We start from the raw sequence: 16,392 nt of genomic DNA, 5'->3' as shown, positions 1-16,392 counted from the left end.
ATGAAACAGTTTCAGAATTTGTCTTCTGTTATTGACGTCAGGCTAATTTTTTTTTTCTTTTTGATTCCGAAGAATACCCAAAATACCCAATTTCAAAAAGAACCCAAGATTTACAATGCAAAGAGGTCTCTAGACGTCATGTACACTTGACCACTCTTTCTATGCCACCATCTTCACCAGAGGACAGACACTGCTTGTTCCTTCCAGATTCATCCTCATTCTCATATCACTAAACATCACATGTCTTTTGCAGAGGGTATGGTATGCATCTAACATGTGGACAAAGACACATGAAAAGCAGTGGTGGTGCTCCCAGAGCTCACCCTCCCACCCTCCTTCTCATCTCCCCTCCATCCTTACCTGGGATGCAAAGCATTAGCAGCCCAAGGAGCTGAGCAGGGAACCCCATTTTCAGAAGCTGGGATTGATGAGTCCTGATAAGTCAGAGCACGACTGGAGCTGAGCTTTTATCTCACACTTGCAGGGGAAGGTCCTCCCTCGGGAACAACATGCAAATCCCCTGGTGGGGGAGGGGGGACAGCTGTGTGGAAAGAGCCAGGGGGAGGGAGGGAGGGGCCCAACTTTGAGCAAAGTGAAATAAAGGCCTTCTGTGTTTGGAATAAAATGAACATCTAAAATCCATACTTCTTGGAATAGTGGGAAGAAGAATTCCACTGTGAAAGTCCGGATTGATTGCAAGAACCCAGTGTACGTGGCCTGCGGCTCTAAGAAAGCATACGAGACCCTGAAGTGAAGACATGTGCGTCCAGGGTCAATATCCGGGAGGGGAACAGTCATCTTGCTCTGATTCTTCCAGGCTGATCTAGATAAGAGAACAGCTCCTTCCCCACTAGTACTGACCATCAGAACTTTCTCCAAATAACTGCACAGAGTTAAGCTGTTTCAAGAGCTGTCAGGTAAGTGCAGTTCCCAGGTTACCTGTTTAAGAATGTTAGAAACAGGTGTTAGAACTGGTCTTTTCCTGAGACCTCATGAATTATATTTCAAAGACCACTTAAATCACAAGAACTTGACAGTAAAATGAAATACCTGAAAACCAGTTGTTTTACTCTGGTGAATAATCTATCATAGTTCTATGTCTCTGTCTCTCTATCTCTCTCTGTCTCTTTCTGTCTCTGTCCCTCTCTCTCTCTGTCTCTCTGTCTCTCTCTCTCTCTCTCTATATATATATGTTTTGTACACACACACACACACACACACACACACACACACACACATATATACACATATATATGTCAGATTAATCAAAGGAAAAAATTCACTTGGGATGATGGAACATAATGAAAAAACAACGATTTTTATATTATTTTTTCTGAGTGGTGCTTAGAAAAACTCATCTCCTGTTGACTCTTTCTCACCTGGTAGAACCAGGTCCTGCAGGGTTTCCTGGGTCTTGTCAGCTCTGTGTGAGGACCTAAGGTTCTCACTGGCCAATATGTTGGAAGCCACAGCCATGAGTCTACATTTCAAAAGGAGATGCCCTTTCTGAGAAAAGCAATGACTGGATCCTTTATTTTTTTTTATTTATTTTTTCCCCCTTTTTTGCAGTATGCGGGACTCTCACTGTTGTGGCCTCTCCCATTGCGGAGCACAGGCGCCAGACGCGCAGGCTCAGCGGCCATGGCTCATGGGTCCAGCCGCTCCGCGGCATGTGGGATCTTCCCGGACTGGGGCACAAACCCGTGTCCCCTGCATCGGCAGGCGGACTCTCAACCACTGCGCCACCAGGGAAGCCCTGGATCCTTTATTTTAACGTCTCAGTGTAGCCTATGTCTATCATTGACACATTCCTGGGCTTTTATTTAAGAATGGTCATTATGGAACACAGTTCCAGACCACCACTGCTCAGGGCATCAGTCTGTCACACCAGCTTTCATTAAATAGGAAAACAACACGACTATTCTCATGTGCCAGCCTGGTGCAGGTCATGTTGAATTGAACAGCTCCTGAAACATAGTGCCAATGTCAAATTGCTTTTGTCTTGAAAATAAAACCTTGGAGAAGTTGAAAAAGTTGACTTTGCCATCTTATTAAAGTTTGGATAAGTTAAATCCAAAGTCAGACTTAATTGACCAAGACAAATTAACTAATACGATACTATGTAAGATTCCACAAGAACATCTGGTCTGAATATTCTCTGGGAAATATTCAAGAATGAAATCTTGAAACAATGCTGAAAAAATAACCGAGCAAAAATTATGTTCATCTTTAAACTCTGAACCCTATGGCAATAATCTCGTTAACGGAGATAAGCCATGGTGTAGAGGTACAAGTAGAATTACACATGTTCCATATTTCACTGTTCAAAATATTATTTACTCTTTCATTTTATCTATTTCTTAAAGTTTTTGCTTTCCTTGACCTGTTTTTTTTTTTTTTTTTTAATGATAGTAGCAAAAAGATTCTGGGTTTTACTCCTGGCTAATGAAGGTACCAAGACAAATAGGTGTTTCTACTAGGTAGCAGCCTCCTATCCTGAAATTCCAGCCCTCTAATCAACCATGTAGTGAAAGAAGTCAAAAGATAAGCACCTGAAAGAAATACAAACAAATATGAAGCAAAATGGAGAAATTGTTATAAATATTAAAGCTACTTTTATAGGAATCTTTTAACATGTTTTAACTTAAGAACTGTTTTTATGCTCTATTATTAGTTCAATACTGTTTCCCTAAACTTATATTGAAGTTTTAGCCCCCAGAACCTCAGCATATGACATTATTTGGAAAATATTCATTGTAGATATAATTAGGTTAATTAGGATGTGGTTATACTGTAGTATCGTTGGCCTTTTTATAACTGAAATATAATTAATGTAAAATATCATGTTAATTTCAGGTGCACAGCACAGTGACATATATATACATATATGAAACTCTTCCCTTATAGGTTATAAAAAAATATTGAGTACAGTTCCCCGAGCTATACAGTAGATCCTTGTAGGTTATCTATTTTATATAAAGTAGTGTGCATATGTTAATCCCAATCTCAGTGTATCCCTTGCCCCACCTCCCTTTCCCCTTTGGTAACCATTAAGTTGCTTTTTTTTTAAAATTTTTATTGGAATATAGTTGATTTACAATGTGTTAGTTTCAGGTGTATAGCAAAATGAATCATATATATATATATATATATATATATATATATACTCTTTTTAAAATTCTTTTCCCATATAGGTCATTACAGAGTATTGAGTAGAGTTCCCTGTGCTATACAGTAGGTCTTTATTAGTTTTCTATTTTATATATAGTAGTGCGCATGTATCAAAACCAGTCTCCCAATTTATCCCTGCCTTCCCCCTTTTCCACCCTGGTAACCACAATTTTGCTTTCTATATCCATAACTCTATTTCTGTTTTGTAAATAAGTTCATTTGTACCATTTTTTGAGGTTCCACATATAAGTGATATCATATGATATTTGTCTTTCTCTGTCTGAATTACTTCACTTAGTATGATAATCTCTAGGTCCATCCATGTTGATGCAAATGACATTATTTCATTCTTTTTTATGACTAAGTAATGTTCCATTGTATATATGTACCACTTCTTCTTTATCCATTACTCTTTTGATGGACATTTAGGTTGCTTCCATGTCCTGGCTATTGTAAACACTGCTGCAATGAACACTGGAGTGCATATATATTTTTGGATTATGGTTTTCTCTGGATATATGCCCAGGAGTGGGATTGCTGGATCACATGGTAGTTCTCGGTTTAGTTTTTTAAGGAACCTTCATACTGTTCTCCATAATGGTTGTACTAATTTACTTTCCCACCAAAAGTGTAGGAGGGTTCCCTTTTCTCCACACCCTCTCCAGTATTTATTGTTTGTAGACTTTATGATGATGGCCATTCTGACTGGTGTGAGGTGATAACTTGTAGTTTTCATTTGGATTTCTCTGATAATTAGTGATATTGAGTATGTTTTCATGTGCTTTTTGGCCATCTGTATGTCTTCTTTGGAAAAATGTTTATTTAGATCTTCTGCCCATTTTTTGATTGGGACGTTTGTTTTTTTGACATAGAACTGCATGAGTAGATTGAATATTTTGGAGATTAATCTCTTGTCAGTCGCTTCATTTGCAAATATTGCCTCCCATTCTGAGAGTTGTCTTTTTGTTTTGTTGATGGTTTCCTTTGCTGTGCAGAAGCTTTTAAGTTTAATTAGGTCCCATTTGTTTATTTTTATTTTCATTATTCTAGAAGGTGGATCAAAAAAGATAGTGCAATTTATGTCAAAGAGTGATCTGCCTATGTTTTCCTCTACGAGTTTTATAGTATCTGGTCTTACATTTAGGTCATTAATCAATTTTGAGTTTATTTTTCTGTTTGGTGTTAGAGAATGCTCTAGTATTATTCTTTTCCATGTAGCTGTCCAGTTTTCCCAGGACGACTTATTGAAGAGACTGTCTTTTCTTCATTGTATGTTCTTGCCTCCTTTGTCATAGATTAATTGACCATAGTTGCATAGGTTTATTTCTGGGCTTTCTATCCTGTTCCACTGATCTATGTGTCTGTTTTTTTTTAATGTCAGTACCATACTGTTTTGATGACTGTAACTTTGTAGTATAGTCTGAAGTCAGGGAGCCTAATTCCTCCAGCTCCATGTTTTTCTTTCTGAAGATTGCTTTGGCTATTTGGGGTCTTTTATGTTTGTTAAACTTATAATTAATAATTAAAGTTATAAGACAATTATGGTAGATCAGAAAATATGTTACTCCAATTGAGACTGCAGTCTAATTCATCATGTCTTGAATCAAGTTGGGTCTAGGGTCTCACTTTGACAAACAGAATGTGATGACAGGAACCCTGTGCCAGTTCTGGAGTCTAGGTCTCAAGTACCTTGCAGCTTCCACCTTCCCTCTTGGATATAAGAAAGCTGATCTAGCCTATTGGAGGATGAGAGGCCATGTGGAAGAGAACTGAGGCCCCTCAGCCAACAGCCAACACTGACCACCAGATATGAGGTCAGTGAACCAAGCTCACTGCTCTGAGACTACCAGCCCTGCAGGAAATGGGACAGGCTCTGCGGGACACAGGAAAGGAGGGTGAAGGCTGGGTTTACACACAGTGCCTGTGGTCTGGTGACAGCTCCTCAGTAATTATCCCCTTCTTGATAAGAAATGCCCTGAGCACTGGAAACTGAGATTCTCATCTATCTAAATTTAGGAATTCCCTAGCATTCAAAACAGAGTCAGACTTTTTCCAAAGTTTGGGAAAGCCTAGAAAACAGAGGCATAAAAAGGGAGTTCAGTCTGCCCCTTGGGTGATTCTTGTGGGAGCCTCACCCCTGGCTCTGGAGACGAGGGGAAGAAGGGTCCTGTGATGCTCTAGGGAAGAGGGAAGTAGCATGAGCAGTGAACACTGCCCCATCTGCTGCCTGGGAAAGCTAATAGTCTTCCCCACCTCCTTCCCTCAAAATCCCTTTTCCTCATGAAAAATAAAGAAAAGAAAAATCTCTGGAAAAGAGATTTTACGGTAGAAAAAATGCACATGAAACGTCACAGGCTACAGTGAGGGATGTATTTATTTTGTGGAATAATATTGATGACTTTCAGTAGAAATGATAATATATGGCTAGTAATATCTTCCATAGCACCCTCATTCTAAAATATTCAAGGGTGCATAAAATAGACCACCTGGGTACTCTTCACACAATATATATACACACACACACAAACACACACACATTGTGGTGCATCATCTAGTTAACCCTCACAACACCCCTTTACATGTGTAGTGATCTATTGCACAGATAAGAGAAGAGTTCATCAGAGCGCATGTGTGGTTTGGCCAATGTCACATGGTCAGCGGGTGCTGGGCTGGGATTCAAAGTCAGATCTGTGTGACATTAAATCTGCTCCTTCCATGAGGCCACATCCATCCCATAAATGAGCTCATGGCCTATGAAGTAGGAGAAAAGACAAAACCAGAAGGACCTTGTTACATTACAGCTCCCTGGGGCTCCTGCCCCATACCATGCTGACCTTCACCTTAAACTCAGCCCTCAGCGTTTTCTCCTATAAAGCACAACGCTCTCCAAACCTTTGCAAACGCTCAGTGACATTATTCCAGTGACAAGAGGCACTTCTTGCATTGCCTTGATTGCTTCCTCGTCTCCACGTGTCCTTCCCATTTCTCCACCTCTGTCTCTCCCTGCTAAGGTTGTGTGTGTCCTATAAAGAAATTCAACCTCCCCAGATAATCCAGCATAATATAAAAATATTATAAATATAAAATATAAATATATTTATATAAATATAAAATATAAAAATATAAAAAACCTCCCCAGATAATCCAGCGTAATATAAAAATATTATAAATATAAATATAAAAATAAAATATAAATATATTTATAAATATATAAATATAAAAATATAAAAAACCTCCCCAGATAATCCAGCATAATATAAAAATATTATAAATATAAATTATAAATATATTTATAAATATAAAATATAAAAAACCTCCCCAGATAATCCAGCGTAATATAAAAATATTATAAATATAAAATATAAATATATTTATAAATATATAAATATAAAATATAAAAATCCTCCCCAGATAATCCAGCGTAATATAAAAATAAAGAAAAAAGATAACAACAACCTCCCCCTTTTCACATGTGCTTTGGGAACTAACCCCAGGCTCTCAGATACCCAGGTTGTACAAGAGCTAAGCAAGCATCTTTATTTATTTATTTGCGGTACACGGGCCTCTCACTGTTGTGGCCTCTCCCGTTGCGGAGCACAGGCTCCGGACGCGCAGGCTCAGCGGCCATGGCTCACGGGCCCAACCGCTCCGCGGCATGTGGGATCCTCCTGGACCAGGGCACGAACCCGCGTCCCCTGCCTCGGCAGGCGGACTCTCAACCACTGCGCCACCAGGGAAGCCCTAAGCAAGGCGTCTTATCCAAGAGACTTTTCTCCCTAAGAGAAATTCTGCTTCTCCTGCAGTAAAATGTTCTCCATCTCTTATCAAAATTGACACCAAATTATAAAAAGTCGGAAATTTTTGGGAGAACAGAGAATATCTATTTACCCAGAGAGGCAGTAGATGTTTCCTCTCCTCATATAACTTCCCTGCTATAAAAAATGACCACGACCTTATTGGCTTCAAATAATTGAAGCTTATTACCTTGCAGTTCTGTGAGTGGGAAGTCTGGGTGGGTCTCCCTGGTTGGCAATCAGGGGCCGACAGCACTATGTTCCTTGTGGCAGCGAAATGGAATGACTTGTTCCCAGCCTTTTCCAGCTTTTAGATGCCACTCTCTTTCCTTGGCCCGTGGCCTTTTCCTCACATCCCTCTGGCCTTTCTTTCCATCATCATTTCTCCTCTCTATAACTCTAACCCTCCAACATCCCTATTATAAAGACCCCTGTGATGACTTAGCACCACCTCACCAGGTAATGCAGCGTAATATCCCCTTAGATCTTTAACTTAATCACAACCGCGAAGATCCTTTTGCCATAGAAGGTGACATCCACAAGTTCCAGAGATTTGGATGTGGACATCTTTGGCAACTGCGGGGTGACATAATTCAGATCTTCAACCCCTCTAATATCGCCAGAACATAAATTAGTTCTCCCCTAAATGAACATCGGAAAGCACATGGCTAGGAGGAAGAGAGAACGGGGAGCAATACACAGATATGTGAAGCCATGAAGCTGGGAGGAATCTGAGACTCAGGGGCCCTCTGGTCTGCGGGTCTTAGGGATTGAGAGACTCCTCTAATGAGGAATTCATAGGGCATAACTGTCTGTGCAGAGGTCCCTCTGATTTAGTGCCACAGAAGAAAAAATTTACTGCTTAAATCTAATCTAAGAGAGATTGGTAAGGGGAAATTAAATGTTTCCTTAATTTTCCTATTCATCAGTAAAGGAGAAATGGAAAAAATTCAGAGCAGAGATGCCTTCCAAGAATAAGAACTTGCCTATGGTCAGGTTGAGTCGCCAGTGGCAAGGATGTCCATGCAGGCAGCATACATGAGAGGTGCAGGGAGCACTGCCAGGGGAGGAGGGAAGAGAAGATGGACCGTGACAGCACACATCAGCAGGCCTGTTGCTGTTGAGGCTGACTGGACCTCAACCCCACCGTGGAAACAAGGTGAATGTCCCTGAGTTATTCCACCTGAGATGTGAGGGCGCTGAGGTATTTACGCACCTCCTTCTGTTGAGGGCTGTCCTAGGAGGTGCTCATTCCAGGCCCTCTGGCCTGCAACACGTGCAGGCACAGCTGTTTCCCCCTTATTCAGAGTGAGCAGTGAGGAACAGATGGGGGTTTAGGAAGTCAGCAGAGGCGCACGGAAGTGGAAAGCCTGAGGGTACCAACAGCAACAGCTACATCCACCTGGAAAAGAATGTGTATTTTCACTCAGGAGCTCCACGGGAGCTGCATCTCTCTGGTACAGGATACTGGCTGCCTAGTGGCAAGCAGGTTCCTTAGAAACTCAGCAGGAGTTTTTTTGCGCAGGCTGCACCACTGTGGTTTGGCTACCTGCAGTCATGCCTGCAGTAACACTGCCCGGAGTCCCCAGGCTCCAGGGAGCTGATGCTAAAGGCTTAGTAGGTTCTACTTCCCCTGCTGCTTTGCTGGGCTGGGACAGCAGGGGCCAAGGTAGAGATGTGAGATACAAAGGGCTCAAACCTTTGTCCAGGTTTTATTCGGATCCAGATATTTCTCTGTGTACATTGGCACTGGCTTGGTAGGAAATGGTGACTCTCTGTCCTGATGTCTGGGCATCTGGGTCAGGATGATGTCTCCACTCACTGCTAAAAATTAAAATAATGAAGTGGCATTCATGGTGCACAGCAGGGGACATGCACAGAGCATGCATGTTCACTTAAGAGAGAGGGTTTACTAATCTGGTCTTGCCCCACAGCCTCCCTGCTGACCTGCTATCCAGAAAGCCAGGCTCCAGAGGAACTGCCCCTGAGTCTGCAGTAACATCCTGGTAGGAAGTGCTCAGAAACTGGGGAGTGCATCAGACCCATACAGAGAGACTGGGCAGAGGGTGTGCTGGTGCAGCAGACAGGGGAGGGATGCAAAAGAAGAGGCACTAAAGAAAGGATTCAGGTAGCCCTCTGTGGCTGTGGGGTTTCTGATCTGAGATGGGGTCTGCAACCCTTGTAAAGAAAACAAATATTTAGGAGGGAACTTTTCTATCCTAACCACACTTGGAGAAAAAGGCAAGAACTAGCTCTCCTGTGATACTTTTCTTCTTAGCCAGCCCAGAATCACACAAGATGTTAGATTTCAACAGCTACAGAGTAGATTGACTGTAAGTGGGAAACTCCTGAAGTTTAGAAGGTGTTAGTACAATGGGTATAAACTCTTCAGGAATTCCTATGCTCATCTGTTATTTTATTCTATTGATCACCAACCCATCTGCTTTCTGAATGGGGTCTCACTTTCAAGCTCACACACACCCCTGGGTAAAGCCTATTTCATCCAGAGGGATCCATCCAACCTCCACTGAGGGACCTGACAGCCATTGTTTCGGGGACCACGTGGAGACATCGATCAAGAGAGACAAGCAGGCATGTCCACTGTTGAAATGGACTTCCTGATGAGAACCAACTCAGATCCCCGAGGCTCTTTGACCAGTGGCCTCACCTTCCAGCTCCTAAGGCTGTGGCCGTAGGTCTGGGGTCTAAGATCTTTCTTCCCACACGCATAGCCCCTCTCAGAATTCACTCTGGACTCCTCCATGCTGTGAATCCTGAATCCAGAACCATCTTCCTGCTTCCCATCCCAGGAATCGAGCATTAATTTTTCTTTGTATATCCTCAGATGGCACCCTGATAGGAGATGGCAGGATGAGTCAGAGTCTCCCCTGCAGGAACAGCTGAGAATGGAGGGAAAACCTGGGACAAAATTTTGGTGTTGAGGAGACTCATATATTCCACAGACTTGGTCTTTTCCAACTTTTCCTGTTTCTTGACCACAATTCTTTTTTTTTTTTTTTTTTTGCGGTACGCAGGCCTCTCACTGTCATGGCCTCTCCTGCTGCGGAGCACAAGCTCCGGACGCGCAGGCTCAGCAGCCATGGCTCACGGGCCCAGCCACTCCGCGGCATGTGGGATCTTCCCAGACCGGGGCACGAACCCGTGTCCCCTGCATTGGCAGGCGGACTCCCAACCACTGCGCCACCAGGGAAGCCCCACAATTCTATTTGAATGACCCCTGGAGGATGGAGGGATTAAGGAGAACAAGAGGCTGTTTCATCCTAAAGATATAAAAAGAGAAGTAAAGATAGGGAAAGAGTAGAATTCGTGAACTCTCCAAAGTGGTTTGGGTTTCTCTAGCCATGGGCATAGCATGACATGCCTGGGAGAGCATTACTTATTATGTTTCCTGCCTTTATGCCTCCAAATCCCCACCAGCACTCACACACATGTTGATAATGACTCTCCTCTACTAAAGAGTAGATCTAAGTTCCCGCCAGCCTCTTCCTTTTACCTGCCTTTTCTGTATAAATTAGAATAAATTTAGAAGCAAATTAAAAAATGATAACAAAAGTTTAAGCAATAATAAGAAGCCTGAGGTTTGGAGCTTGTAGAGTTGCTGCAGCAGCTCAGTGACAGCAGAAACGTCCTGGTTTCTTTCCATATATTTGCTTGGCCACCTTCACCTCATTGGTTTTTTGATCTTGGGCTTAATGCCTCATGGACTCAAGAGGGCTGCAATGGCTCTGAGCATCATGTTCTCTCATAACCCTTCCAGGATTAAAGGCAGGGCTTTGCTCTTCACCTCTCATCTTTTTATGAGGGTTCACAATTCTTTAGGGAAACACTGACTGCACCCTCACTCACCTTATATCTCACAGATCAAGCTGATCACAGGTCTCCCCACCCCCAATCCCTGCTCCTCCCCTGACGCTGAGAGAGTTCCCCTGTCCTCACCTGGCACAGCACTCTCCCCAGTGAACCTGATAGGAAATAAAACTAACTAAGTAACTAACTAACTAAGATTCTCTCCTTGTCCAAACTCTACTCAGGCTCCCCTGAACCCTTCTTCAACCCTGATTTTTTGTTTTGTTTTTGTTTTTCTGCAAAAACTCTTTTTTGATTGAAGTATAGTTAATTTACAATGTTGTTAGTTTCAAGCGTACTGCAAAGTGATTCAGTTATACATATATATCTTCTTTTTCAGATTCTTTTCCATCATAGGTTATTACACAGTATTGAGTATAGTTCCCTGTGCTATACAGACTTGGATTCCATGTTTGTCTCTGCATTATCCAATTTTAGCAAGAATCCTGTTAAGTCAATTTAGCAAGAATCCCCCATCCTCCATCCCCAATACCTAATCAGGTTCCTCATCTTCCACCGTCCCCCAGGTGATGTCTTCATCAAGACTCCTTCAACAAGACTTCTGTTAGGGTGATTTAACCAGACCATCCCATCCCCTTACCCCTGATGTTTCCTCTTAGTAATTTTTCATCCACAGAGTTTGTAGCCACACTTCTTGTCCATGCTGTCTATATTCAGAACTGAACCTCTGTACTGAGGTCTCTTTTCCCCTATTGCAATTGTCCTGGACAAAACCTGTTTACACCACTTAACTACTGCCCAGTTCTGATTCTCCTTTAACAAAACATGGGTGATGAAAGAAAAATTCATGAAAACAAGACATGGGTGATAAAGGAAAATTGGTGAAACTTATAAATCCAACTGTCAAGAGGGTGCTTCTTGTAGAAGTGAGAATTTCCAGGTCCAAAGTGATTTTGAGGTAATAATCTGAACCCCAGGGCTATCCTTCTATTGGAGCAGTTCTCGTAACCACATAGGTTGTGTGAACCCACATACAGACAGAGAAAGGAAAGCAACTCTTGGATCCCCAGACCAAGGTTGTATGAGAACTGTCCCCTGTCCCCATGCCATCAAGTGACAGAAACCTGTCCAGAATCCAATAGTCAGAGTTCAAACCTTAACTTAGAAAGGAAGGAATGATCCAGATATAACAGAAAGGGATTCAAGAAGATTTGCTGCATCAGAGCCAAGAGAGTCATTAGAAAGAGCTATACCAGGTTTCTTTTTAAAAAATAGGAAGTGTAGGACTTCCCTGGTGGCACAGTGGTTGAGAGTCCGCCTGCCGATGCAGGGGACACGGGTTCGTGCCACGGTCTGGGAAGATCCCACATGCTGCGGAGCGGCTGGGCCCGTGGGCCATGGCCGCTGAGCCTGTGCGTCCGGAGCCTGCGCTCCACGGTGGGAGAGGCCACAGCAGTGAGAGGCCCGTGTACCGCAAAAAAAAAAAATAATTAAAAATAAATAAGAAGTGTAATATACATATATGTATATGTGTATATATATATATTTTTAATTTTTATTGGAGTATAGTTGCTTTACAATGTTGTATTAGTTTCTACTGTACAGTAAAGTGAATCAGCTATACATATACCTATATCCCCTCTTTTTTGGATTTCTTTCCTGTTTAGGCCACCACAGAGCATTGAGTAGAGTTCCCTGAGTTATACTGTAGGTTCTCATTAGTTATTTTATACGTAGTATCAATAGTATATATATGTCAATACCAATCTCCCAATTCATCCCACCCCCCCTTTTTCCCTTGGTATCCATAAGATTGTTCTCTACGTCTGTGTCTCTATTTCTTCTTTGCAAATAAGGTCATCTATACCATTTTTCTAGATTCCACATATATTCGTTAATATACGATATTTGATTTTTTCTTTCTGACTTACTTCACTCTATGCCAGTTTTTTAAATGCAACTTTGAAACATACTGTAAGAAAAGAAGGATGCTTACCAAATACAGACAGAACATATTCTGGAAGAAAGCATCACCTGAAAAATAGAATGATATCCCTCACCAACATGCTGACCTGTGAAAGTACTTAATAAAGATAAATTCCATACAATGAGACCCCCAAAGTTGAGATGAATTAGTTAATAGAATTGAGTGGAAACGGAGATTTCACAGCTGAGGAGACAAATTGAACCTAAACCAGCAGGATCAAAGAATGATTTCTTTAGTCTACACAATTCACACCCGACTGGAAGCTAAGGGGTAGGGGAAGGGCTGTTTGGTTTCCTCCTACTCATCCTTGCTGGCCCAGCTGGCCAGGTATCAGCCTCAGGCACATAACAGCACAGACGTGAAGACTCAGATGGGCTTCCTGTATCCTGCTGCTCTGGGTCCTGCGTGAGGAAAGTGAATATGGAAGATTCTAAGAGAAGAGGAAGTGCCCCAACCATTCTCTGGTCTCACAAGAAGGCTGTCCCTCCACCGTTGCCCCTCCAGATCTACCTTATCCACTGTCCCCCTTTTTGCAGCATCTCCAACCTTCCCCTCACTGAGCTCTCCTCCTAAGCTAATCAAAATGCTCAAATATCAGCCTGCTTGCCTTGGATTTGTGATTCCCTGTGGCTACCACACTTTTCTTTCCTTCTCTCCCTTTACTTTCTAAGTTAAGAGCATTGCTCAACATCACTAATTATCAGAGAAATGCAAATCAAAACTACAGTGAGATATCACCTCACGTGGTCAGAATGGCCATCATCAAAAAATCTACAGACAATAAATGCTGGAGAGGGTGTGGAGAAAAGGGAACCCTCCTAAACCGTTGGTGGGAATGTAAATTAGTACAGCCACTATGGAGATAGGGAGACTCCTTAAAAAAATAAATATAGAGCTACCATAGGATCCAGCAATCCCACTCTTGGGCATATATCCGGAGAAAACCATAATTCAAAGAGATACATGCACCACAGTGTTCATTGCAGCACCATTGAATGGAAGCAACCTTAATGTCTATTGACAGAGGAATTGGTAAAGAAGATGTGGTACACATATACAACGAAATATTACTCATCCATAAAAAAGAACGAAACAATGCCATTTGCAGCAACATGGATGGACCTAGAGATTGTCATACTGAATGAAGTAAGTCAGACAAAGACAAATATCATGTGATATCACTTATATGTGAAATCTAAAAAAAAGTGGTACAAATGAAACTATTTACAAAACAGAAATAGACCCACAGATAGAGAAAACAAACTTATAGTTACCAAGGGGGAAAGGGGAGGGGAGGGATACATTGGGAGATTGGGATGGACATATACACACTACTGTACATAAAATAGATAATGGATAAGGACCTGCTGTACAGCGCAGGGAGCTCTACTCAATATGCTGTAATGACCTATATGGGAAAAGAATCTAAAAAAGAGTGGATGTAACTGATTCACTTTGCTGTACAGCAGAAACTAGCACAACATTGTAAATCAACTATGCTCCAATAAAAATTAATTTAAATATATATATATATATATATATATATAAACTGGAAAAAAAGAGCATTTTTTGAAAGCCTTGTCTACACTGACTGCCTCCAATCCCTCACCATCCTCTCACTCCTCAAGCTGCTACCGAATGCCGCCCTCACCACGTCACTGAAACTGCAAAATCACCATTGCCAAATCCTCAATGGCCACGCAACCACCAATTCCAACGTCTTAGCCCTTCTCTTACCTGCTCCGCTTGCAGCATCAGACACTGTTGCTCATCCCCCCTTCAAATCCTCTCCTTTTGTTTGGGTGAGTCTCTTCTCTCTTAACTCTCCTACTTCCTCTCTGATGGCTCTAGCTGTCTTTTACTGAATACATTTTTCTGCTCTCCCTTTAAATGTTGGCACGTCTGGACTCTCTCCTCAGCTCTCTTTCTTTCTTCCTCTGCCCAGTCGACTTGCATACGTGAAAGCTCCGTTAAATATAGAGTGTGCTTGTGATCCAGCAAAGGATCCACCTGGAACTCTGTGTAGGAACCCATGATCCTCCAAAATTAACCTCAGCCCTGCTGTTCCCAGGGAAACTGTGGCCTGGGAAACGTCTCCCATTATGATTTATTAATACCCAATAGAAATGATCTTTGAGAAGAATAAGATTCTGGTCCTCTAGAATCCTGTCTTGCCAGAAGTTACGTGAGCTTTTCAGAGTTTAAAGGTATGAGAAATGAATGCACAACTCATTTTGTGAGACCCTACCTCTGGGGAGCACCTCTGCAGCCCAGGTGAGAATGAGGCATCAGGAGCCCCGCTGAGGTTTCCTCATGCTGGTGGAAGCGGGGGTGGAGGGGAGGGGGAGGGCCTGGTGCTCAGGTCATATTCCGTGGGAAGGACCATAAGACTCTGGGGCAACATTTGTTTTCAGATTGTATGAGAGTCCCAATACAATATCAGGAGAAGAAGTTGCGTTGGGGGAAGTTGTGGGTGGGGTGTAGCTAGGAAAACTGCATATATGCAGGTAGCAGCTTATTTATACGATGCTCAGATTGTTGACAAGGAAGGACTTCTAATGCCTACCCTCCTTGCTACACACACACACACACACACACACACACACACTCACACACACATCCCTCAGGTCCAGAAAGAGTGGTGAGGAGGAGACCAGACAGAGTTGCAGCATCTGGAGTAGGGCTGGACCGTCCGGAAGCATCAACCACGGCATTTGGAAACGAGAGTTCTGTTCTAAGCTCAGTTCCTAACGTCTGTATGGCCTTGCTCAAGTCACTTCCTTCTTACGAAACTTGCTTTGCTCCTTTGTAAATGAGGAAATTGAACTACGTACTCGCTAGGATTCCTCCTAATTCTTCATCTCGTGAGTCTGTAAATATAAATTAAGCAATATTAGTGCTTGTGTTTGGAGAAGTTGCACTTACCCACTTTGACCACTAGAGGAAGACATGCGATCGTTACAGAGGCTGGGGTTTTAATTTATTTTTTTATTTTCTATTTGGTCGCTGTAAGGTACTCTTTCCCTGCACTTAAAGGCAAAGAATTTCTTGGATTTTTCCATTTTCCTCATCAGTTGTGATTATCAGAGAAGGTCAGAAAGAGTCACCTTTTCAATTTAACAATAATTTATCAGGAAAACCTCCCAGAGAACACATTTAAGAAGGAATGTTCAAAAATAATCCCTTTAAGCCTTGTATTGGCTAATTATGACTGTAACATTCTTTAAGCATTACTTATATGACATTCACTTAAAAATGACTAGAAATCTGCATATTCTGTTTATCTCAGCATTATTTATATTAGGGAAAAATTAAATACTAGCCAAGAATTCAAAAAAAGAATGGTGAGGGGAAAGCATATGGTTCTTTTAAACAGTAATACTCACTAAAATTGATAATAGTAACTAAAAATAATGACATAAGAAAAACGTATATTGTTGAGTGAAAAAATCAAGATAACTTTAAAATTATTATTACATTTTAATATTGACTATAAACATATAAAGGAAGATAGGAAAGAAATCAACCAAAATTTGAGAGAGTTTATCCTTGTTAATAGGATTATCAGTTGTTGTCATTTTTCTCTTTTTAATGATTTTCAAATTCTTCAGT

At 41.8% G+C, this 16,392-nt stretch overlaps 2 protein-coding genes across 2 annotated transcripts in view; one reads left to right on the top strand and one right to left on the bottom strand.

Moving 5' to 3' along the window:
- LOC137205964 (immunoglobulin kappa light chain-like) overlaps positions 1 to 491 on the bottom strand; it is a 63,198-nt gene extending 62,707 nt beyond the window's left edge. Inside the window, exon 1 of the mRNA XM_067704425.1 lies at positions 361 to 491. Within this exon, the coding sequence (XP_067560526.1) occupies positions 361 to 409 (49 nt within the window). The 5' untranslated portion in view covers positions 410 to 491. The remainder of the gene's footprint in view (positions 1 to 360) is intronic.
- The window catches only part of RPIA (ribose 5-phosphate isomerase A), a 160,876-nt gene that overhangs the window by 128,770 nt on the left and 15,714 nt on the right, over positions 1 to 16,392 (top strand). The gene's annotated exons all lie outside the window — the stretch shown is intronic.

This window comes from Pseudorca crassidens, chromosome 14 (genome assembly GCF_039906515.1).
Source record: "Pseudorca crassidens isolate mPseCra1 chromosome 14, mPseCra1.hap1, whole genome shotgun sequence".
Classification (NCBI taxonomy): domain Eukaryota; kingdom Metazoa; phylum Chordata; class Mammalia; order Artiodactyla; family Delphinidae; genus Pseudorca; species Pseudorca crassidens.
The sequence above is the reverse complement of the archived record's forward strand: the minus strand, read 5'-3'. Positions and strand labels throughout refer to the sequence as shown.